At 43.5% G+C, this 25,787-nt stretch overlaps 2 protein-coding genes across 2 annotated transcripts in view; one reads left to right on the top strand and one right to left on the bottom strand.

Moving 5' to 3' along the window:
• Positions 1-25,787, bottom strand: part of spire2 (spire-type actin nucleation factor 2) — a 189,957-nt gene that overhangs the window by 115,243 nt on the left and 48,927 nt on the right. Inside the window, exons 4-7 of the mRNA XM_079681872.1 lie at positions 24,360-24,440; positions 24,098-24,262; positions 14,417-14,503; positions 14,186-14,303 (exon numbers count right to left, since the gene is read on the bottom strand). Coding sequence (XP_079537998.1) covers positions 14,186-14,303; positions 14,417-14,503; positions 24,098-24,262; positions 24,360-24,440 — 451 coding nt within the window. The remainder of the gene's footprint in view (positions 1-14,185; positions 14,304-14,416; positions 14,504-24,097; positions 24,263-24,359; positions 24,441-25,787) is intronic.
• On the top strand, positions 1,558-9,622 carry LOC307041171 (zinc finger MYM-type protein 1-like; the record flags this gene model as incomplete). The annotated part of the gene is made up of 5 exons (XM_079684493.1): positions 1,558-1,888; positions 6,358-6,432; positions 6,522-6,629; positions 6,905-6,952; positions 7,177-9,622. The coding sequence occupies 5 exons, from the start codon at positions 1,558-1,560 to the stop codon at positions 9,450-9,452; spliced, it is 2,838 nt and encodes a 945-aa protein (XP_079540619.1). The 3' UTR covers positions 9,453-9,622.

Here is a 25,787-nt window from a genome sequence, read left to right on the forward strand (position 1 = left end):
GAATTAGCGATGAAGCAGATGATTGTTACACCCTTTCCTACCCCATAGGCTCTGAGCAACCTTTAAGGTACGAGGGCTTAATCTCACTCATTGTTGACACAGTAAATAAAGATTACCTGCCAGATGGTTTCAAACGATTAATGATGCTAAGACTTATATAATGTATGTAAAGAAATACATTAACCTAGCTTTTGAATACAGATTCCAATTAGTTCTAGTCCAGACTAATTGCTCAGCTAATTCTACAAGTCCAACATGTTCACCTCAACCACACACACAGTCTTTGTTGGTTGAAGCCTTGGTAACAGTCGTACCCTGGTTTGGCTCCCGAACAGTGGACTCAGTTAAAGTTCAAATACATGACTGTTCGCTGCCGTTACCCCTAGGTAAGTCCCCTACACGTGACTGTTCAGTTTATATTCCCCCAGTTGTGGTGCATGATTGGAGGAATGTGTCCATCTGCTTCCAGAACGGAGGAGGGTTTCTACCCTCTCAATGATGTGGGCCACAGCGACTGTAACACCGTAGTAAAGGTAAAATTAACCGGAACTCCCCTCCCAGAGAGAGTTTACATGGTTTGTGGGGACAAAGCCTACGTTTGCGTACCTTATGACATTGTTTGTGGCACCTGTTATCTAGCCCAGGGGTTCCCAAAGTGGGGGTCGCGAGACCCCGACGGGGGGTCGCGAGATGATTTCAGAATCCTCGTGACCCCTGAGGTGTTTTAAAAAAATATATATATATATATATATTTTTTTTAATTATTATTATTTGTATTATTATTAATAATAATAACGTGTGCATAGACATTTTGTATTATGTAAGCCTGTTTAATAGGTAAGCGGGACAAATAAAGGAATTTTGATTCTGACAGATTTACGAATGATTTACGTATCATTTGCAGCTCAAAGGTCACTTTACAGCACCACAGTAAATATCAGAGATGTAAAACACACATCAACTATACAAGTATATTTCTTCTGAACAGCTCTTTAATACATTTTTCAAAATGAAACGTTGGTTTATACCAACTAGTGAGAAGGCAGACAGGCCAACGGAGAAGGCAGCGGAGGAGAGCGGAGAGGCGCCATCACAAAGGCCGTCGACTTCTTGCGCGGGAAGAGGAGGAGGAGGAGGAGGAGACGACAACCGTAAGGCGGTCCATAAGCAGTCAGACCAGCCTTCATCCAAGTGTCGCAAGTATTGAGAGGAATACATCCAGTACGGATTCACATGCCTCATTATCAATGAAGCACAACATCCCCAATGTGTAGTGTGCACTGAGGTTCTTGCACATGAGAGCTTAAAGCCCGTAAAAATGCTCAGACATTTAAACACGAAGCACCCCTCTCTTGCTACTAAACCAGCAGATTTTTTCCGCCGAAAGCAAAGAGAATTGCAAGGCCAAAAGAAAGTTATAACTAACCAAGCAACAATCCCTACCAAGGCTCAAAAGGCATCATATGAGGTGGCATATTTAATTGCACAGGCAAAAAAGCCACACACAATCGGGGAAACCCTAATTAAACCTGCTGCTATCGCTATGAGTTTAGGGCAATGCATGGGGATAAACAGGCACAGGAGCTGGAAGCAGTGCCGCTGTCTGACGGGACCATATCCCGGCGCATCACGGACATGGCCCAGGATATCAAGTGTCAGCTGATTGACAGAGCGAAGAAAGGGAAATATGCTTTGCAGTTAGACAAATCCACAGATATGTCAAAATCTGCCCAACTGCTTGTTTTCGCCAGATACAGTTTTGATGGAAAACTTGATGAGGACATGCTGTTTTGCACCCCGCTGGAGCTAAAGTGCAAACGCGAGGACATTTTCACAAAACTTGACAACAAAATAAAAGAAGAGGGACTGTCTTGGGATGAGTGCATCGGTGTGTGTACAGATGGTGCTGGAGCAATGCTGGGGAAAAAGAGAGGACTAAAAGCAAGAGTCTTACAAGTGGCGCCCCACGTTATCTTTACGCACTGTATTATCCACAGAGAAGCTCTAGCGAGTAAAACGCTTGACCCAGAGCTTAAAAGTGTTCTTGAGACGGCGATAAAAATGGTCAACTACATAAAATCCCGTCCACTCAATACCAGGCTGTATCTCTGCAACGAACTGGGATTGGAGCATCAGGGCCTGCTGTTCCACACAGAAGTCAGGTGGCTTTCGAGGTGAAATGTTCTCAGCCGCCTGTATGAACTGCGGGGCGAGGTGCGCTTATTTCTCATGGAGCATGGGTCCCAGCTCGCTGACCACCTGACAGACCCTGACTGGTTAACAAGGCTGGCATATTTGTCTTGCATATTTGACAGACTGAACGGACTTAACCTGTCATTGCAAGGTGAAAACACAAGCATCATGTCCTTGAATGATAAAATTGGCGCATTCAAGAGGAAAGTGGATCGCTGGACTGCGCGAGTTGAAATGGGCAGGATTGACATGTTTCCTGAGCTGGAGGAATTCATAGAGGAAAATGATCTTAGTGTTAACTCTATGAAGAAGTCTATCACTACCCACCTGCAAGCCCTCCTGGAACACTTTAACAAGTATTTCCCAGAGGAAGCAGCTCCGGAAAAATATAATTGGATAAGATCACCATTTACCTTAACGACCGCAAGTCATCTGTCATCCGACATGGAGGACGCACTGACTGAACTGTCAAGTGACCGCACATTAAAGACAGCTTTTAATGCAAAGACGCTTGCTGAGTTCTGTATTTCAGTCGAGAGGGAATACCCACAGCTTTCCAAGGCCGCGATGGAAGCTCTGACGCCGTTTGGCTCCACATACCTGTGCGAAAAGACTTTCTCGGCACTGCCATACATAAAAAACAAATACAGATCTCGTCTAAACGTGGAGGATGATCTCAGAGTGGCCGTCTCCAAAATTAAGCCCAGGATGGATTTGCTGTGCTCCATGCATATTGCCCACCCATCTCATTAGGTGAGATTAACGCTGAAACATAGCGTATTCCCCAAATGTAAATATGCACCGCAACAATGTTCATATGTTTATTAGTTACTATTACCTTTTATGTCTTTAAAGTTTGCACAGCAACAATGTTCATATGTTTATTACCTTTATGTATTTTTACAGTTTACACCGCAACAATGTTCATATGTTTACTACAATTGATGTCTTTTAAAGTTTGCATCGCAACAATGTTCACTCCTAATTCACATGGTGATTACTTTGACTCACGAGTTCTGCTGTTATCTTATATTAAATTGCTATATGTAAAATCATATCATGATTGTCAGGCTGTTCTGTTCTTGTGTGTTGTCGTTATGCGCGTGTTTGGATACGCCTATTAGTGCGAGCGTCCTGTGCACACGTTTTTTTTTCTCTTCCAGTCACCACGTGATAGTGGGGGGTCGCCAGTCTCTGGCACTGTTATTTTGGGGGTCGCGGGCTGAAAAGTTTTGGAACCCTTGATCTAGCCTATCTGATCCCTTTGATCCGTAAAGTAGAAATTGTAGGACCATCACAACAGGTCAGCAGGTGGCTAGCGCTTTTCTGCCCTGGTACGGTATTTATGTTTCCCAGCAGGAAATGCTAGCTCTCTCCAAGGTAGTGGAAAACCACCTCAATCTATCCAACACAGCCATGTTAGCTGAACACAAAGAACTGCAGGAAGTTAGAACAGTGGCATCAGGGCCGGCCCAACCCATTAAGCGACATAAGCGGCCGCTTAGGGCCCCGCAGCCACTGAGGGGCCCCCTAGCAAAAAAAAATAAAAAAATATATATATATTTTTTTTTTATCTCAGTACACCGTTGCTCTACTCTAAAGTCGCATCTAAAACGCGATCTGATCTAGCTGTGTATATTTTGTTATTTTTGATTGTTATATTCAATCCAGTGTTCGAAATGGGGGGGAGCCAAGGGGGAGCTTGGCTCCCCCGAAGAGGGAGGGAGCTCCCCTGAAGGCCGACTTTGAGATAAATAGGGGGAGCTGCATATTTGTGTCACACAGATTAGAAATGTTGAGTTTCTGTAAATAAAAGTTCTTGAAATAAATAATAGTCATTGTTCATTACAGTTTCTGAATATTTGTTTTATATTTGTGAATATTTCTGGGTGTTGCCATCTGTACGTGGCGGCGCTGCATTCTTTACGCTACTTACGTTGCTATGGTTACGGCGGCGATGCCGGCGGCGTATTTGAAATGTTCATAAAAAATATGGCGAAACGAAATCAGCCATGCCTCGCAGCTTTTGGATTCACAAGCAAAGAAGCGAAGGATTCTAAAAATGACAACGTGAACGGAACAACTTTTAGCTAGCCGGCTGTAAGCGGCGTTAGGGTCGCGTTTGACAGCTCCACACCGAGGGAGAGGCTTGCCGATGCGGAGCCTGAAGAGGCTTCAACAACGGCCACAGCCGCCGGCGCCACCTGCACTAGCAAACCTGACGATGCCCATGACCTGCCTTTTAACTGGACACAGAAAAGATGGAGTGAGTGGAATGAAAGCTATCCATGGCTTTTCATTCCACTCACTCCATCTTTTCTGATGAATGTGGATATGAGATTTGCAAAGAGGCAAAAAGTATATTGATCTCTCTGCCGCTCGCAGAAAAATCCACCGGAGTGCACCTTTCACAAGAAAGGATTCAGGGAAAAGTCAGCAGTGATTAAAAGAATAACCTGCGGAAAAAGATTTATAATCACCATAAGGGCCAGGCAAACGAAAAAGCGATCGAGATTTCGGAGAGGAGAAAAAAAGATGTCCTACCAAACAAGCTATTGGCGATCAATGTTGACCTAATGCAGGAAACATATAGATCTTTCAGGTCTGCCTATATGATTAGCAATAAAATAAATAAATAGGGCTCCCCCGAAAGCAAATGGGTAATTCGAACACTGATTCAATCTCATTAGCTACAGGCATTTGAAGCTTGTAAAGGGAGGATGACAGCTCTCACTCGCCACTCTGCTGTTCCGCAGCGCCGCTTCCCCTCCCTCCGCTGAAATGATGAATGTAAGGTGTATAGTAATCATAGATAACACGGCAGGGTCCGTTACAGTTTGTTTTCATCTGATTTCAAATAAACAAAGTATTGGCTTTCAGAATATTAAACTTGTTTCGGCAAATTCAGATGATAAATACAACTTTGAAGCTTGTAACGGCATAATTAAAAGCGGAGAACGGAGTAACTTGACGTCACAGCAGGCATAACAACAGCCGGTGTTTCTCGAGTGTTTTCCCACAATACACACAAATGCAAAAATACACAAACACACACACACACACACACACACACACACACACACACACACACACACACACACACACACACACACACACACACACACACACACACACACACACACACACACACACACACACACTCGCGGGCTTCCCCCAGACCAGTAATCCAAACGAAAATATCTTCCCTCCGTACTATTTTGATAATTTGCTCCGCTAATAATCAATCAGATCGATCCAGAGAAGAGAAAACTTTGAAGGCCTTTTTCTCAAAATGATGACTCTGTAACAGTCATTATATAATGTGACATATTTTGCTTAATATTTGGAGTACAAAAACAATCGTCGTGGCATAGGTGTTACTCTCATCTATCTCAGATAGAAGATATGATTGGAGACGACCAGCCAATCAGAATTGACCTTCTCAAGTTCTCCGATTGGTTGGTTTTGTGGCACATTTGTAACGCTGTGACAACTTGAGCGAGCAGGCAGGCAAAGCTGAGCGCTCAACTGTGGTGCCTTCAGTTTGCATGATGTCTGGCAAAAAAAGGACATACGCCTCTGGTGATCAAAAACGAAAAAATAGAAAACTTAATGAAGAAAAAAGGCAAGACAATAAAGGTATGTAACTTCATATTATGGCTCTGTCTCCTGTCCTGTGTCCCACTAACAATAGTTGGATAACTTGGATTTGGGAGTATTCTAACTTACTTACTACTACTACTTACTTTCTAGCTAACGTTACAGCTAGCTAACTAGCCAAGTTATCATTATTATCTCAGCCTTTCTGTAGAATAATGCGATGCTATTAACGTTACTGATTAATTTACTTTAGAAAAGTTTAGCTCAGGCAGCAAGTCACACTCGTAGCTAATGTTAGCTAGGTATATGTGCTTGTTTCATATTTTGACCAAGTAAACCAATTTCCCCTGGGATTAATAAAGTACTATCTATCTATCTATTTATCTATCTATCTATCTATCTATCGAACTATCCAAACATCATTGTGTGGGTTCTAAGTTCATGTAAATGCAAGTATTCATTGGCTGAATATTGAATTAGCTATATAAAGCTAGTATGTTCCATTTGATGTTCCATTTCAAGTCTGTTTCCATAAAGCTTAACTCTGTAACATACTCTCCTCAGGAGCACTTCTGAAGTACTTTGGAAGCCCACAGCAGGTGCCAGCACACACCACAACGTCCACTGAGGACACTGTTGGTGAGTTCAAATGGGCCCAAAGTGAGAGCTTTCTGAATTTGGAATATTAAGTCATTACATTACGAATCATATATTTCTTTATTCCATAGCAGGTCAATCAACCTCCACCGCTGCTGTTGGTGAATGTGAAACCACAAGGTCAGCTGTTGGCACCAGTGACTCCGATGTCATCCAAGAAACCGCCTCAGACAATGCTGGTAAATGATGTGTTAAGTGTATAGATTAAGCCCATAGAGCTAGCTACAATTGCCATTTATCGAAGTTCTATTGAGCAAGCTCGCTGTTCATTGCTTATAATAAATATCTGTCATGCATGGGGCAGGAGTTTGATGATACCTGTTTTTAAGGACTGATTCTGGATCAGCACTTTGGAGCTATCTCAAAAGCAGCGCCATAGTGGTGAAAAGACAGCTGATCTAGAGACAGTCCTATAGTCATATATTAAACAATGATATACTTCTTTATTCCATAGCAGTTCCATCAACTTCCATCACTGAAGAAACCACCTCTGACAATGCTGGTAAGTTTAGGCCTACATCAAAGAGACCTTAACTTTGTTTGTCAAGAAAAGCAAAGCACTATATATGTCCAATCAATCATGGTATTATTATTATTATTATTATTATGAATATTATTATTACTATTGTGTTCAATCATTCAACTGTGTTGTTCATTGCCAGGAACATCAACTTGTAAACATGTCAAGTAACAAAAACTTATTTTTTAAAATTAATTTCCCTATAGGTATTTCTGTACCCATTGAAGTTGAGAGCAGTACCATTACGCCTACTACACCTACCTCTGTAACTTCTACTCCTTTTCTCTCTGGTTCACCAATGGATCCAACTGGGTGGCCATCAGTACTTAACGATCACGTACGTACAGATCTGGTGATTAGGGGGCCAGTACAGGTGGACAGAGATTTTGTATTCCCGAAAACACCAAACAACAGAAGCTTTCATTATCATTACATGTTTAGAACACTTGTAAATGGTGAGAAAGTTAAGCGAAGCTGGTTAATATACTCCAAGAACAATGATTCAGTCTACTGCTTTTGCTGCAAGTTGTTTTCCAAGAAATCATTAAAGCTCATAACAGAGGGACAACAGGACTGGGTGAATATTGGCGGATTACTGAAGCTACACGACAACAGCCCAGATCATGTGAAAAGTGTGTTGACTTGGAAGGAACTAGAGCTCCGTCTTAGAAAAGGGAAGACAATAGACAAAACAGAGTTGTACCTCCTGGGGGCAGAGAAGAAGAGGTGGAGAGAGGTGCTCATTCGGTTGGTTTCCATCATCCAATCTCTAGCAGAGAGGAACCTGGGACTTAGAGGGACTGTTGACACCCTGCATAACCACAACAACGGGAATTTCCTCAAAGAAGTTGAGCTAATTGCCAAGTTTGACCCTGTTCTGAAAGAACACATCAGACGCATTGACAGTGGAGGAAATTACACTACATACTTGGGTAAAACAATCCAAAATGAACTCATGTCCTGTATCAGTGACACAATATTTGCAGCAATGGTGGCTGAAATCAAAGAGTCCAAGTATTTTGCCATCATTTTGGATTGCACCCCAGACGTCAGCCACCAGGAGCAGATGACTGTTGTGATTCGAACAGTGAGTGTGAAGAAAAGGACTGAGATCAGGGAGCACTTTCTGGGGTTCATCATAGCCCCTGCATCCACAGGGCTTGGTTTGTCTACACTCATTTTGAACAGGCTGGAGGAGCTGAAGATCCCCTTTGAGGACTGCAGAGGACAATCCTATGACAATGGTGCAAACATGAAGGGCAGAAATAAAGGGGTGCAGGCCAGGCTGTTGGAGAAGAATCCTCGAGCTCTGTATGTTCCTTGTGCAGCCCACACACTGAATTTGATGGTGGCGGATTCAGCCAAAGGATCAATAGATGCTACTTGCTTCTTTGGTAATGTTCAGAAGCTGTACACCTTGTTTTCAGGTTCTCCCCAGAGGTGGACCATCCTGAAAAAACATGTGGACATCACTCTCAAGTCCTGGAGTGAGACGCGGTGGGAGAGCAGAGTGAATAGCATTGAGCCGTTGCGCTACCAAACGGATAAGGTCAGGGAGGCTTTGCTAGAGGTGAGGGAAAACGCAAATGATCTCATGGTCAGAATTGAGGCCCAATCCCTGGCAGAAGAAATTGGATCATTTAGATTCCAAATCTGCACTGTTGTCTGGTATGATATTCTGTCAAAGATCAATACAGTTAGCAAGCTCCTTCAGTCTGTCAACATGCAGCTGGATGTTGCGGTCAGTCTCTTAGACAAAACCAAAGCATCGCTGGTAACCTACAGGGCCACTGGGTTCACAGATGCTCAGGCCACAGCAAAAGAGCTCTGTGGAAATATGAATGTTGAGGCAGTGCTGAAAGAAAAGAGGCTGCGGAGCAAAAAGAGGCATTTTGCCTACGAGGCAGCTGACGAGGCAGTGGCTGATGCCATGACGAGACTGGAAACAGGATTCTTTAATGTTGTGGTGGACTGTGGCATCCAGTCTTTGGAGGACAGATTCAAGTCCCTGGGGGAAGTAAGAGACACGTTTGGAGTGCTTCACAACTTCCATAATCTGGATGATGAGTCACTTACAGACCAATGTGCCCTGCTGGGAAAAACATTGACCTGTGGCGAAGAGGCAGACGTTGACTGGAGAGAGCTAGCCATGGAGATGCAAAGCCTTCCAGAGCTTCCCAAAGAAGATATGACCACATTGGAGATGCTCACCTTCTTAAATGAAAACGAGCTGTGTGAGATCTATCCAAATCTTTGGATAGCGCTGAGAATAGCCTGTACCCTTCCAGTGACAGTGGCGTCCGCAGAGAGATGCTTCTCGAAGCTCAAACTGATAAAAACATACTTGAGGTCCTCCATGGCCCAGGATCGCCTGAGTGGAATGGCAATAATCAGCATAAACCACCAGATTGGCAGCCAGATCTCCTATGATCAGGTCATCAATGACTTTGCCTCCAGGAAAGCAAGAAGAGAACAATTCTGACTGTACGTACGAGAGGAACATTTGTATTTGCATTTGTTTTTTTACATTTCATTTCATTGTTAAGCAGTTTGTTTTGCACATATTATTTAATCCTTTAAAGGTATTTTTGGATCTATTTATATATTCTATTTAGTGTTGAGTGTTTTTTATTAAAAATATCTATCTTTGAACAGTGATGGTCACTTTGTCAGTCTTTTTATTCTGTACTGTCAGTTCATCAGTGCTATCTGATATGACTACTTTATTCAAGTTTATGTTCATTTGTCAGAGTACTTTTGTTCCCCTAAAATGGGGGATCAAATGTAATATTGGACAAATTAACATACACTTCAACAAAGTAGTCATATTTAATACTTGGTCACAGTATGCACTTTAACCTCATAGTCCTTGTTTCATTTCAAATCTAATGTGCTGGAGTACAGACTCAGAGCCACAACAACAAAACATATGTCACTGAGGACTGAGGAGTTTCTATATTTCTGTTCACTGAGTTTATATAGTCATTAGTTATAGCCTAGGTAGTTATTTGTAGTCAATTTAAAGACTGTGCTGCTCTTCTCAGGTCCCACTTTAGTGTTTACATGCTTATTTGTACAATATGTGTGCTCATACTAACATCATAAGACAAAAGTTGGTTCCGTGTTGTGTGTAGTGAGAATGCGCTAGAGTGAGGGGGGCCCCCAAACAAAATCTTGCTTAGGGCCCCCAAAAGTCTAGGGCCGGCCCTGAGTGGCATTACAGAATCGCATGGCATTGGATCTTCTGCTAGCAGCACAGGGGAGCACATGCAAGGTGATTGGATCTGAGTGTTGTTCTTTCATCTCTGATGCTACACCTGAGGTCATGGATATGGCTCATGATACTGCTAGGGGAATAAAAGAATTGCACAAAACTCATGGGTTTGCATTTTGGGGATTTAACTGGAACATTTGGGTCATGGGGAGCGGGTTTTGTTAAAATTGCTGTTACCATTTCAATGTTTATCTTAGCTGTGCTAATCCTGATAGTGTGCCTAGTTACTGTAGTTAAACTAGTCTTGCAAAAGATTACCAAAACCGCCCTCCAGGCTCCACAGAGACTGATGGGGTACACCACCGTTGATGACACTGTGATGATGTACGACGCCGGGCTTCCAGACCCGTGGGTCTCAACCGTGGCATCCGATCCATGGGTTCCCCCTTACAGCGGATGGCCAATAAATTAAAATTGATGCTCGGATTAAAAAATATATATTTTGGCTTTTTCCCTTTCAGGTTGTTACACTACACAATAAATGTCTGACTTTTCCTTTTCAGATTTTGAACAATGTACCTGATTAAAATGAATGTATTGATTTCATTAAGACTGAGTGCCTTACTCTTGACTAAAGCGTAATGAAGTAGACGTAAAGTAATCCTAATATTGAGGACACTGTAATTTTGCAGATTACAAATTGATCGAATCACCACTGTGAATTTTATACCTTAACTGTGAGTTTTTCAGCTGGATCTCTTATGATCCTGATTTTATACCTCAGTTGGATCTCTTGTGATCCTGATTTTATACCTCACCTGGATCTCTTATGATTCTACGTTTTAAATGCTTTTGACTAGTGATTGCCTTAAAGTAAACCTTTAAACTTTAAACGGTTTTGATTTTATAGGTTGATAAGTGAGATCAACTAATGGTTAAATGTTAAAACATATTATTTTAAAGTAGATGTTTTTGCTATTATGCATCTGTGTTTTATGTGTGTCCATTATTGTGCTTTTGACTAAAGATGATCAAACACTGACGAGAGATGATTTTTCTATTGTGGTTGTCTGTATCAATCATTGTGGTTGAATGTTTCAATATTATTCTACTTTGTGATGTAATTGATGTACGGTGAGACCACACTCAAATCTGAACACGCCTATTGATTTAAGTATTGACCAAATTATTATTAGACTAATGTTTTAAAGTTATCAATAAATGATAAAAAGGGAGGAACTGTGAGGAAATATTTTTGTCTTTACTCCTAGACATTTAACATATTCTGTGTGTTGACATTTACAACCATCCCTGCTTCTAATCTCCCGTAAGGAATGTGTTAATGCAGTCGTATGTTGATACTAGGTTTTATGGCCTGACCTGGTGGGCACAGGGGGGTTTTACGACTGTGAGAACGCAGGCTTTCTTAGCTCCACAGATGTGAGAGTCATCTCCTGTGTATGCAGATGTTTACGCCCATCCCCAATATGTGGATTTGACTCTCTGTAAACTAGTTAAAAGGTCTACCAAGATGCGAGGCTGATCAGATTTGACATGGCAACCCACCCGTGCAGTCAGAACCTTTGACTGTGTGACTTGTGATGTGAATTTCTCCGGCGGATGCTTGTATTAAATATCAGTGTTTGACATCAGAACTCCTGCTCGTCCTGCGTCTCCTTCATGAGTCGGTGACTCCCACTGCATTGCTACACAGAAGTTTCCTCCACAGAAGCCTCAGTGGATGAATGCATGATATGATCAAGGGGTAGTACCCATAGAGTCCAGTAGAGGACGGAGCCTGTGAGAGATATAACAGTTCCTCTAACCATTAGGACATCATTCTTTACAGCGTACAATTAAAGTATTGCCGAAAATGTAATTTCCAGAATTCTGATACTCTGTGTTTTTGTTTTAAATATCCCATTGCAGCTCTGAATTAAGCAATGTGTGCAGTCAGTGTAGTGTTCTTCAGGTATTATTTTTTCAGTGGCATTAAACTGACCTTCATTTATAAATAGCTGGTCAATATTAATGAAACACAATGCCACCTCCACATGTACAGGAGCTATAAATGGAAAAATACTCCTGTTACACACTCCAGCATAAAACTGCAGCTCTGAACTGTGGAGTGACCCTCAGCGGCCGCAGGACAGGATAAGTCTGTCGTCATTGTTTATTAACTTGGCTTTGTCCATTCAGCTTCAGTACAACATTTATTTCCGCATAGAACAGCAGGAGCAAAACAGTGAAAGTTATTGTCGTTATCGTTTGAGTTCCATCAAGCAACTATTATCTCGGTAAACACGTGTTTAACTAGTTCATGATCCCTGTCACTTCTTTTAAGTCTTCTTCAATACAGCGTGATGATCAGTGTGAAAATTGTGGTTCTATTTACATTCATAAAGCAGGGTATGCTTTGGGGCATAGCAACCTCGTGATGACAAGCCGCTCTGGTTGAGTTGGTGTTCGAGTTTTTCTATCACAACTTTCAACCTTTCACATGAAGTTAGTGTTTGTCACCTAATGAAGTGACGTCCCATTTTCCCAAACACAAGGCTTCAAAATGGTTGTCCACAAATCAATGGGCGACATCAGTTGTTCGAGTTATATATTCTTTTATATTATTTCGTAGTTAAACATGTATTTTCTTGCTGTATTTGTTTATTGTAAATGTACCTATTATTTAGTGTAATTTAAGTTAGTTAAAGTAGCTGTTTTATGCTTTTATTTTGACTGCAGCATTTGGCGGATTTGGGCTCCTCTTCATGTATATATTGGAGACACGTGGTGGCGGGATTAGTGCCCCAGTTATAGGCCATTTTTTGTTTTACAAGGGTGACCAAGGAAAGATTGCAGGACAATGTGGACTGGATGTGGGTCATTTCCCCATGCGTCAGATTCACTATCTGGTGGCTTAGCGGCCATTTTATTTTGTTTTATTTCCTTGTCATTTTCGCCACTACAGTATTTCAGTGATACAGTCTGTTGCTCATCCCTCCCTTTCCATAGCGTTGACTACTCCAAATACCTCATGGCTGGTCTACCTTTATTGCCATCCGACCTCTGAAGCTAATTCAGAATCAGCAGCCTGACTTGTTCTCCCACACTGCACTGCTCCTCTGCTTCCTCACTGCCGAATCCTCTTCAAGACACTGGTACCCGCATACCGTGTTGTGAATGGATCCAGTTCTCCCTACATCCAGGACATGGTTAAACCATACGTTCCAGCACGTGCACGTCACTCTGCAAGTGTGGATTCTTGGAGAGGTCCCAGTTCACCTCCTGGGCCCTGCCGTGGTGCCCTTGAGCAAGGCATCGGACAACCCCCACTCCAATTGCTCCCCGGGCGCTGTACTATAGCTGCCCACTGCTCCTATACTAGGATGGGTTAAAAGCAGAGACTACATTTCACTGCTCTGCATGTGTGACCATTAAAGAGGGTTTCATCGTCCAATTATATCTATCAGCCAATCAGCTCCCTATACTGAAGACTTTTCTTTTTGCCGCTGTTTTTAATTGAACTAGTCATATCTTAAACTGCACTGTAACTTTTATCTATGTATTTTTTCTTTTAATGTTTATTTTATTATCTTTGTTTTTAATGACTGATTTTAAATACCATTTTCTTAATTTCTTTCATTGATGTAAAGCACTTTGAATGGCCTTGTGTTGAAAGGTGCTATATAAATATACTTGCCTTGCCTTGCCTTGCTCCCTCACTGTGAATGTGATCCAGGTTCCCCTCATCAAAAACACGCCTGTTTGCTATCCTGGCTCCTACTGTAAATGGTGGAACAAGCTCCCCACTAACATGCAGCAGAAAGTCTACATATATCTTCTGTCTTCTGAGTTTGTATTTTTATGGTTTATTCCACTCATTGTAAGATGCTCTGTGTAAAAGCATCCTCTAAATGTAATGTAATGAAAACCTATGGTGGCCTTCAGTTTGGTACAAACATGGTGGTCTCCCCCCCCCCCTTGTAACAGTGAAGTCCTCTTACGTCTGGAGCTGGGCAGGAGCACAGGCCGGAGCTTTCTCTCCTGCTTGATCCCAGCCAGAACCTTATCATGGAGGCACTGCTCCTGCAGGAGGGGAGGGGGGAGGCTGCGCTCTGAAACCTTACGCGGAGAAATAACAACTCAATCATCATTTAATTAGGATAAGAAATCAAATGTGCCGACTTCTTCACGATGCTGCAGTGAAGTTCTATTAAAAGGCCAAACCCACTTACTGGTTTCAGGGGAGGTCTTGATCTGATGAAATCCAGTATGAGTTCATGGCCGTTTCTCTTCACTATCGTGGGAATGTCACCATCCACCTGAGTATTCAAAGAAACACAACACTGGATGAAGTTCTGTTTCAGCTTACAGTGATACAATAAGCTGTTATCACACCATTGGCATATCACCTGATCAAGTTATTATGGCAAACGTGTTTATCCATTCAGACATGCAGCAGCCATTCGCTCACTTTTGAGCTCTGTTTTGGCATATACCATATCTTAAATTTGTTTGCAAAAATGCGAGTGTGATTTCAGTCTCTAAGGGCAGGAAAACTATGGCTGCCAAGGGTGTGAACATTTCTTGAAGAGTGAGCTTACCCAGATAGTAAAGTAAGTAAAAGTAGAAGTACCAAAGTGTATGAATACTCTGTTACAAGTAAAAGTCCTGCATTCAAAATGTTACTCAAGTAAAAGTACAAAAGTATTATCATCAAAATATACTTAAAGTACCAAAAGTAAAAGTAGTCATTATGCAGATTCGTCCATTTCAGAATAATATATCCTCCTGGGACCCAGCCCATTGAAAATGTCCACTGTAGTGGACATTTTGTTAACATGCATCTCCTTTGACTCTTTTGAGCTACTCTATCAATCCCTGATGTACTGTACAGAGGACATCCTGGGCTTTCCAGTGATATGTCATTGGTTAAAATTGCATGCTGGGAAGTTCCTCTTTCTTTTCATCCAAAATGGCTGGCATACCAAAAACAAAATTGTATAGAAGCAGGAGGAGAAGTCAAATATTGCTGAATAATTGTAATTTTTACCGTGAAAATCATATATATTCTTGTTTATTAACATGAGAGGAACTATATAATTTGTTCTGAAAGCAATTAAATAATTCAAGTTTTCAAATAACAGCCCTTTTATAAATGTCCATTCTAGTGGACGTCAGGACCATCTTCATGGACTTTATGACTCAATATTGTTGCAGGAGACGGAACTGAAGCAGACATTTTCTGTACCAGATAGTTCAGGGAGATTCAGATTTTGAGCTCTCAGATGATAAGAGAGATGATGATTTCACACCTGGGATAGAAGAGGGTCAAGAACAAGGGGGGGGAGGGAAGATGCAGGAGGCTCCATGAGCGCACAGATACAGACAGAGAGAGAGATAGGGAAGAGCAGGAAAGACATGGCCCTCTGTGGGCCAAGAGTAGCACGTATGTCTTATTGTTGTTTTTATTTTAAGTGGAGCCATGAAAAATGAGAATTGCCTCAGGAATGCCAGCTTTGTTTCTATGAGCATGGTCAAATGGAGACCACATCCATACAACTAGCCAAGATGACCCTACAGCCCGTGCCGACTGGAGTCAATGAGGTACTTTTCCCACTACATTGACTACAAAGTCTTTGAAGATCTGGAAAGATTCACCAAAAACCAAACTAAGTTTTTTAGTGACCAAATAAACAGCAATCTTCAGATCAATTACTTATTCATGTTTTAAATAAAGGTGAATGTATTATTGTATTAATATCACTCTCTAACCATAATACGTTACATATTCTATCTGTTAATTTTGGCTGTCTTTTCAATCTAATATGGTCCCGACGTCCTCTACAGTGGACATACTGACATTTTAAAATAAAATAAAATAAAAAAAGTCTAAATTGCAAGATGTTTTTTTAACCATAAATAGGTAGGAAATCACACAAAAAAGGAAATTGGAAGACACTTTTTTTCCTCGGGTCCCATGTTTTATAATGATTGATCATTAAAGTTTTCTCAAAGCTGGTAAAGGTGCAGCTAGTTTGAATGACTTTGTATACTGCAGGGTAGCTTGTGAATTTACTCCAAGTGGAACTTAAGTCTGATTTAACACTTGATTATATTTCACACCATTCATCCACATCTGTAAAGTAACTAGAGGTATTAAATACATGTAGTGGAGGAAAATAACACGACTTACCTCTGAATTGAAATGGGGTAGAAGTACAAAGTAGCAAGAAATTGAAATACTCAAGTAAAGTACAAGTACCTCAAATTGTACTTAAGTACAGTACTTAAGTTAATCTACCTGGTTACTTTACACCACTGTGAGCTAAAGAGCTGTTGGTCCTAGCATAATAACCATAAGCATAATAATTGATTATGATAACACTCTCTGCCATTTATCTGCCATTTTTGGAGCAGGCAGTGTACTGTACAGCGGGTGTACAGTGATATTATCAGAGCTGACTGAAAACAGCTGCTGCTGGGGACGGGGTTAATCGCAGCTTTGGAAACCAAAAAAAATGGCTGAATGATGCTAAGATGCTGCATATAGCTGAGGGGGACTGACAGTTGGTGATGACTTTCTGAGGCAATTCTGAGAACAGAAGGCTGAGAGAAGCCTTCATTTTGGCACAGTGGTTAGAGCATTGGTCATCAGATCAAGGGGCGTTGGTGAACTCCAGTTCGAATCCCGCCTCGGGTTTGCATGTAACATAACATGTTCTTCCTGTAGTACAGTATATGCTGCAGTGGACAGCTTGAAAGAGAAAAGTGTTTTCAAGGTCTTCAAATGACAAACAGGCTCGACAGGCTCACTCTTGTCTGCCTTCCATGTCCTCTTGCCTCATTTCAACAAAGTCAAGTGTAACACATGCACCAAAAGTGAATGCTGAGCACAGAATTATTTATACGAATCAGTTTCGATCAAACCTCTCTAATACAAATGTAGAAATGTCAGTTTGTGGACCAGCACATCAGAAGTATAGGAGAAAATGGATACTGTGCAACAAAGGTGAAAAGACACAAAGCAGACGTTGTTTGGAAAAGGTAAAGAAAGCTATAATATTTATTCCCTCTTTCTTTCAGATAAACATTTGATATACATATATATTCAGTTACCTTGAATTTGAGAGTATCCTGGTTTTAATTATTTGTACCTATTTATTTTATAACTATTTTGATATATATTTAGTGTTATTACTTCTGTTTTAATTATCCCTATTTAATATTGTGTCAGGGTTGGGGAAAAATAGGACCCAAATGCAGATTGAGGAGGGAAGCAGGTTTCAAAATGAAACAAAAGGCGATATTTATTTACAAAAGCTGAAAAAACAAGAATCCATGAAGAGGTACTGTAGCACGAGGTAGCATCCAAACAAAAGGTGACTGTGACCAACATGAAGGGAGACATGAACGACAAATAATGAACACAGGAAGAGACAAGACTAATTACAGGGAGGGGTAATCACGAGACGAGAAACAGCCGGGCAGGGAAGGAGAAAAACAAGGGCAACAGGTGAACACAATCAGACAATCAGACACACAAGGGAAACTAACGACAGGGAGGAAGCATCACTAGGGCCAAAAGAGTGGGTGGAGAGGGTCTGGAGGACGGGTTTGGGCTGACAGCCCAGGGGCACGGCAGAGGACCAGGAAGGGGTCTCGGGCGGACGGCCTGGGGGCAAGGCAGAGTTCATTGTCGGGGTCTATGGCGGACGGCCCGGGGGCAAGGCTAAGTTAATAAAGGGGCGAGGGCCACAGCGGAAGAAATCAGGGGGCGGAGTATGAGGGCAAAGGCAGCAGGTGGAAGAGTCAGGGGGCCGGGCCTGAGGGCGAGGGCCGCGGCCGGGAAAGTCAGGGGGCCGGGCTCGAGGGCGAAGACCACGGCACTCAGGGGGCCGGGTTCGAGGGACCGCGGCTCTCAGGGCAGGATCCGGTGTTGGCCGGACAGGAACCGGAGCCGGTGGGACAGGCGTAGAGAGGATCCTGGACATGACATTGGCTGGGGTCAATGGGACCCCGGATGGAGCAAGGGCTGGTGTTGATTGGACCACCAACGCAACAGGGTAAGGAGTAGGCAGGACCCCCGGCGGGACAGGTGTCGGCAGGATCCCCCACGGAAGAGGACAAGGAGTCGGCAGGACTCTCAGCGGAACCCCCAACGACACAGGACATGGAGTTGGCAGGACCCTCGACGAAACAGGTGTCGACTGGACCTCCAACGGCACCGGACATAGGGTTGGCAGGACCCCCGGCAGAAGAGTAGTCGGCGGGACCTCCAACGGGACAGGACATAGGGTTGACAGGACCCCCGGCAGAAGAGTAGTCGGCGGGACCCCCAATGGGACAGGACATGGAGTTGGCAGGACCCCCAGCGGAACCTCCAATGGACCAGGACATTGGGTAGGGACTTGAGAGGGGACTCGAGAGGTGACTTGAAAGGGGACTTGAGAGTGAACTCGAGAGGGAACTCGAGAGGAGACTTGAGAGGTGACGTGAGAGGTAACTCGAGAGATGACTTGAACGGGGACTTGAGAAGGAACTTGAGAGGGGACTTGAGAGGAGACTGGAGAGGGAACTCGAGAGAAGACTCGAGAGGGGACTCGAGAGGGGACTCGAGAGGAGACTCGAGAGGGAACTCGAGAGGAGACTCGAGAGGGGACCTGAGAGGGGACTAGAGAGGGGACTTGAGAAGAGACTCGAGAGGGGAATGCTCTATCCTGAGCACTGGTTCTGAGTCCTGGACTTCGAGTCGTGGCTGAACCTGTCTCTGCGGTCCTGCGAGACTCTCACCATACTACTTCCCTGATGGCTCCCACAGGATTGCTGACATCCTTGTGGATTCATCTTCTTATTATAGACACATACATTTCCAAACATTGGGACTACCTATGTTGTGAATGTATTATCTTTTCAATTTACACACGGCATCTATTGCACGTCTGTCCGTCCCGGGAGAGGGATCCCTCCTCTGTTGCTCTCCCTGAGGTTTCTCCCATGTTCCCCTTTAAACTGTGGGTTTTCTCTGGAAGTTTTTCCTTGTACGATGTGAGGGTCAAAGGACAGAGGGTGTCGTATTGCCATTCTGATATTCTGTACACACTGTGAAGACCACTGAGACAAATGTAACATTTGTGATATTGGGCTATATAAATAAACATTGATTGATTGATTGATTGATTGATTGATTGATTGATTGATTGATTGATCTCACTTCCTGGTAGACGGGCAGACACGGGGCGGGTCTAAACTTTGATTGGCTTAGCCTTGCTTTACAACCACTTTAAATGGACAGGGGATTTATCTAATCACACTCATTTAAATGTTTTCATGAAGAATTGTCTAAATCATGTTGTCCTAAATTGCATATTGTGTATCGATATTGTTTCTATTTTAGTTTCAAATAATTTATATTGTTTCTGTATGTAGTGCTAAGCCTTAAAATAAAGTTGACATGTTACTCAGTGTTATTTCTCAGTGCCTTAGTAACCAGGGGTTACACAAGTGATTATGAAAATACCATCAAGTCCTCAAGATCTGTGATGCTTTGATTCGGCTGATTCCAGCAGCTAACACTTGTACTTTCATACATTTCCTCTGCTTCTAGCATTTTTGACTGTGCTGAATACATTACCTTTAACTATTAACTATTTTCTATCTTCTCAACCCTCTTGGACCCCCCCAAAGCCCCTTCCCCCTCCTCCCTTCTGTCAAGCGACTTTGTTAACTACTTTGAAAAAAAGGTTGATGATATTATCTGAACCGGAGTGGTGGTTTGTTACTGGACTTCTGTGCTAGTCATGGATTGGCCATAACAAACACCATGTTCGAACATAAGGATGCTCATAAGTGTACGTAGTACCAGAGCACCCTAGGCAGAAGGTCCATGATCAATTTCGTTATCGTATCATCGGACCTGAGGCCGTAAGTTTTGGACACTCGGGTAAAGAGAGGGGCGGAGTTGTCAACTGATCACCATCTGGTGGTGAGTTGGGTCGAGTGGCGGGGGAAGCCTCTGGATAGACCTGGTAAGCCCAAACGTGTAGTTCGGGTGAACTGGGAACGTCTGGAGGAGGCCCAAGTTCAGGAGGCCTTCAACTCACACCTCCGGCTGAGCTTTTCGGGCATTCCTGTGGAGGTTGGGGACATTGAACCAGAGTGGTCGGTGTTCAAAGCATCTATTGCCCAAGCCGCGGGGGGAGCTGTGGTCTCAAGGTCCTAGGTGCCTCAAGAGGCGGTAACCCTCGAACCTCCTGGTGGACACCGGTGGTCAGGGAAGCCGTCCGACTGAAGAAGGAGGCCTTCAGGGATTTGTTATCCCGGGGGACTCCCGAGGCAGTTGCAAGGTACCGACGGGACCGAAGGGCAGCAGCCTCTGCCGTGGACGAGGCAAAGCAGCGGGTGTGGGAGAAGTTCGGAGAAGACATGGAAAAGGACTTTCGGGCGGCACCAAAGTTGTTCTGGAAAAATGTCCGACACCTCAGGAGGGGGAAGCAGGGAACCATCCAAGCTGTGTACAGTAAGGATGGGACGTTGTTGACCTCAACTGATTGAGTGTTAGGGCGTTGGAAGGAACATTTTGAGGAACTCCTGAACCCGACAACTCCGCCCTCTATGTTAGAGGCAGAGCTGGAGTATGACGGGGGATCGACACCAATCTCCCGGGGGGAGGTCACTGAGGTCGTCAAACAACTTCACAGTGGCAAAGCCCCGGGGGTAGATGAGATCCGCCCAGAAATGCTGAAGGCTCTGGGTTTTGAGGGACTGTCATGGTTGACACGTCTCATCAACGTTGTGTGTAAGTCGGAAACAGTACCGAAGGAGTGGCAGACCGGGGTGGTGGTTCCCCTTTTTAAAAAGGGGGATCAGAGGGTGTGTGCCAATTACAGAGGCATCACACTACTCAGCCTCACCGGGAAAGTTTACTCTAAGGTACTCGAAAGGAGGGTCAGGCCGATTGTCGAACCTCAGATTGAGGAGGAACAATGCGGATTCCGTCCTGGTCGTGGAACAACGGATCAGCTTTTTACTCTCGCAAGGATCCTGGAGGGGGCCTGGGAGTACGCTTATCCAGTCTATATGTGTTTTGTGGACTTGGAGAAGGCGTATGACTGGGTTCCCAGGGAGTCACTGTGGGAGGTGCTGCGGGAGTATGGGGCGAGGGGGTCTCTACTCAGGGCCATCCAATCTCTGTACTCCCAAAGCGAGAGCTGTGTCTGGGTCCTCGGCAGTAAGTCGGACCCATTTCAGGTGAGGGTTGGCCTCCGCCAGGCCTGCGCTTTGTCACCAATCCTGTTTGTAATATACATGAATCGGATTTCGAGGCGTAGTCGTGGAGGAAGGGGTCTGCAGTTCGGCGGACTAAGGATTGCACCACTGCTTTTTGCAGATGATGTGGTTCTGATGGCTTCATCGGTCTGCGACCTTAAGCACTCACTAGATCGGTTCGCAACCGAGTGTGAAGCGGCTGGGATGAGGATCAGCACCTCCAAATCTGAGGCCATGGTTCTCTGCAGGAAAACGATGGACTGTCCACTCCAAGTAGGGAATGAGTCCTTACCCCAAGTGAAGTAGTTCAAGTATCTCCTGTCTCAAGGAGGCAAGAGTAAACCCTCTCCTAAAGAAACCCACTCTCAACCCGTCCAATGTTATAAACTACAGGCCTGTCTCTCTCCTCCCGTTCCTGTCTAAAACACTTGAACGTGCTGTCTTTAAACAACTCTCCTGTTATCTCCATCAGAACAACCTTCTGGATCCGCACCAGTCTGGTTTCAAGGCAGGTCACTCAACAGAAACTGCCCTCCTTGCTGTCTCTGAGGAACTGCAAACTGCTAAAGCAGCATCCTCTCCTCTGTCATCATCCTTCTGGACCTGTCTGCTGCATTCGACACGGTGAATCATCAGATCCTCCTTCGCACTCTCCAAGAACTTGGAGTTTCAGGCTCTGCACTTTCCCTCCTCACCTCATACCTCAAAAACCGTACCTACAGGGTAACTTGGAGAGGGTCGGAGTCCCTTGTCAATGAACTACAGGGGTCCCTCAGGGCTCTGTTCTTGGTCCCCTCCTCTTCTCCTTGTACACAAACTTGCTCAGATCTGTCATGAGCCCGCATGGTTTTTCATACCACTGCTACGCTGACGACACCCAACTAATTCTGTCCTTTCCCCGCTCAGAGACTCAGGTCGTCGCACACATCTCTGCTTGCCTAGCAGACATCTCTCAGTGGATGTCTGCTCATCACCTCAAGCTCAACCTTGACAAGACTGAACTGCTTTTCCTTCCGGGAAAAGATTGTCCCACTCTTGACGTAACAATCAACATCGGCACCTCTGTTGTTTCCCCGACTCAGACTGCAAGGAATCTGGGTGTGATCCTAGATAACAAGCTGTCCTTCACTGCAAACATCGCTGCAACAACCCACTGCTGCAGATACACTCTTTACAACATCAGGAGGATACGTCCCCAGCTGACCCAAAAAACAGCACAGGTTCTGGTCCAGGCTCTCGTCATCTCACGCCTACACTACTGCAACTCCCTCCTGGCTGGTCAACCTGCATGTGCCATCCGACCTCTGCAGCTCATCCAGAATGCAGCGGCTCGTCTGGTCTTCAACCTTCCAAAATTCTCCCACACCACGCCGCTCCTCCGCTCCCTTCACTGGCTTCCAGTAACTGCTAGAATCCACTTCAAGACACTGGTACTTGCGTACCATGCTGCGAATCGATCTGGCCCTTCCTACATCCAGGACATGGTTAAACTTTACACCCCAGCACATGCACTCCGCTCTGCATCAGCCAAACGGCTCGCTGCACCCGCACTGCGAGGGGGACCCAAGTTCCCATCAGCAAAAACACGTGGGTTTGCTATCCTGGCTCCAAAATGGTGGAATGAGATCCCCATTGACATCAGGACAGCAGATAGCTTGCACATCTTCTGGCGCAGACTGAAAACTCATCTCTTTCAACTCCACTTTGAGCGATAGAATTACTAACAAAGCACTTATATACTAATAAAGGACTGGCTTATCTAAAGCCAGTTGAGTAGCACTTGAAATTTTTGGCTCTATGAAACCTGATGTACTTATATGATTCTGTTTTCTTCAAGGTTGTATCTTCCTGGTTGAATGTACTTATTGTAAGTCGCTTTGGATAAAAGTGTCAGCTAAATGCGATGTAATGTAATATGCATACATCTCTTATGCTGCGTATACATTGGGCGCGAAGGAATGTATGCCTCATGTTACAAGCTCACTGAGTTTCACAGAGATGTATTCACTGCCTTCAGCAAGTCTGGCAACAGCTAGATTAGTCTTGTTCAACCAATAGTAAACCGATTTTGCTGTGAGTTGTTTGTTGGTTGGTTGAACAAATGTATTACAGGGATTCCTAAATAACTACATACCGAAAGTGATTTCAAAATGAATTATTTGTCAGGTCTTCTGTAAGAGGACAAGCAAACCACTCATAAAACTCTTGTTTTCTAAAAAGAGTGTGAATGCATCAGGGCTAGGCTAAGCTGAAATTGTAACTGCTCCTTTACCACTTGATATTAAAAGATCCAGGCATAAATCCAGCAGCTCCAGTGCCCAGAGGGCTGCTGTTTTCCTCCATTTCTGATCCAACTGAGTCAGCATGTCAATGAGAAAGAGGAGAATCTAAACTCTTATGGCTTCCTTTGATACTGCACCATGCACAACCCGGCTCAGGTTAAATGATCTCAACTCACGTGATTATTCAATTCATTCAAATTTGCCGTTTCATTGATAATTAGCTTTGCGTTTGGTGTAAATGCACTACTTCTCTACAGCTGACATTTCACACACATGCAGCCATTACTCTTCAACTGAGAATGCTGTCAGGCATTACCATTCTTCTTCTTTATGGTTGGCTTGAATATTTTAGACCACGTCTCTCACCATGACTTTGCGGAGCTGGAACTTGCGTGTCTGGATGTCCTGCATCAGCATCTCGAAGGGTGTGAGGCTGAACTCGGTGGGCAGCAGGTTGAAGGGCTGCTCCTGAACCTTCTTCAGCTTCACCCCCTGCCTGAGGTCCTTCATCAGCTGCACCCACAGACGCGCCTGGAAACCAAATCACACACACATTAACATGTGTAAAAAAGACAATATAGCCTTCTTTAATCAAACACACAGCTGTATTGTCCTCCCTGTCTCTCACCCAGTCTCTGTGTTTCAGTGCGTCTAGCTCGGCTGCAGACCTGTCCTCCACAGATTCCTCTGATGTGATCTTCTTCAGCATCTGTGCAACAAATAGAAAAATAGATCATTACTGCATGAAATGGTTTATTTTTTATTATGATATTGCGATATCACCAAGGGTAGTTTATAATAACTTGCGATTCATAGCCTTGCCTATTTAGTCTACAACTGTATAAACCTTTATGTGTTTAGTAATAACCCAAACTATTTCTTAGACTGAGAACATTGCTTAAATAAGTCCCAGAGGGAGACATTGAGGAGTCAGATATGCAGACAAAAACTAAAAGTAAGTAAGTTTAAATGTAACGCCCCTATTTAAATCCTAGCAAACAGGATGTAAACAATGCAGAATTTAAAATAGTCAAAGTAAAATCAAATGTTTTTATTATTATTATTATGACTGTCGAGGTGCCATCTTCAGGCTTTCATTATCTTCTTATTCACAGTTATTTAAATGCAAGAAATTACTCAACTTTTAAAAAACTCATTTTTCAATGATTTTACCTAGAAATGGCAGGCTTGATATGAGCCTGTAATTGTTCATTATTGAAGCATCTAGATTATTATTTTTTAAGAGCGGTTTAATGACTGCAGTTTTCAGGGCCTGTGGAAAAATACCTGAGTGAAGAGACTTGTTTACTATATGAAGTAGATCTGAGGCCATGCAAGGAAAAATATTTTTGAAAAATAAATATCGCTTTGTGGTTACCTCTTTTTGAACATTTTTGTGAACAGAAATAGAGCTCTCAAAGAAAACACAGGAATAGTCAGAGAGTGCAACATCAGTCACCACAACCTTAGAGATATTCAGTCCCTTTGAGATAATTAAGTCCAGAGTGTGCCCCTTATTGTGCGTGGGCTCCGTCACATGCTGAGTCAGTCCATAGCTATCAAGAACACACAACAGTTCTTTAGCCCCTCTGTCCTGGGGGTTGTCAACATGGATGTTAAAATCACCAACAATGACTAGACGGTCAAAGTCAATACACACTATAGACAGCAGTTCAGTAAAGTCATCAAAAAAGCTTGCACAGTATTTGGGTGGTCTATAGATATTTAGGAACAGAGCTCGAGAGGAGCATTTCAGCTGAAGGGCCACATATTCAAAAGAAGCAATGTTCCCATAAGATGTCTTCCTGCATTGAAGGGAATCATTGAACAAAATAGCAACTCCACCCCCTTTCTTATGCATTCTTTCCTGACTCATAAAACTCAAGTTGGGAGGTGTTGATTCGATAAGAACAGCTGCACTGTTATTTTGTTCAATCCAAGTTTCCGTTAAGAACATAAAATCAAGATTGTGCTCAGTGATAAAATCATTGATTAAAAATGTTTTTCCTGCCAAAGACCTGACATTTAATAAAGCTAGTTTAAGTTTGTTGAATAC

This window comes from Notothenia rossii (genome assembly GCF_949606895.1).
Source record: "Notothenia rossii genome assembly, chromosome: 5".
Classification (NCBI taxonomy): Eukaryota; Metazoa; Chordata; class Actinopteri; order Perciformes; family Nototheniidae; genus Notothenia; species Notothenia rossii.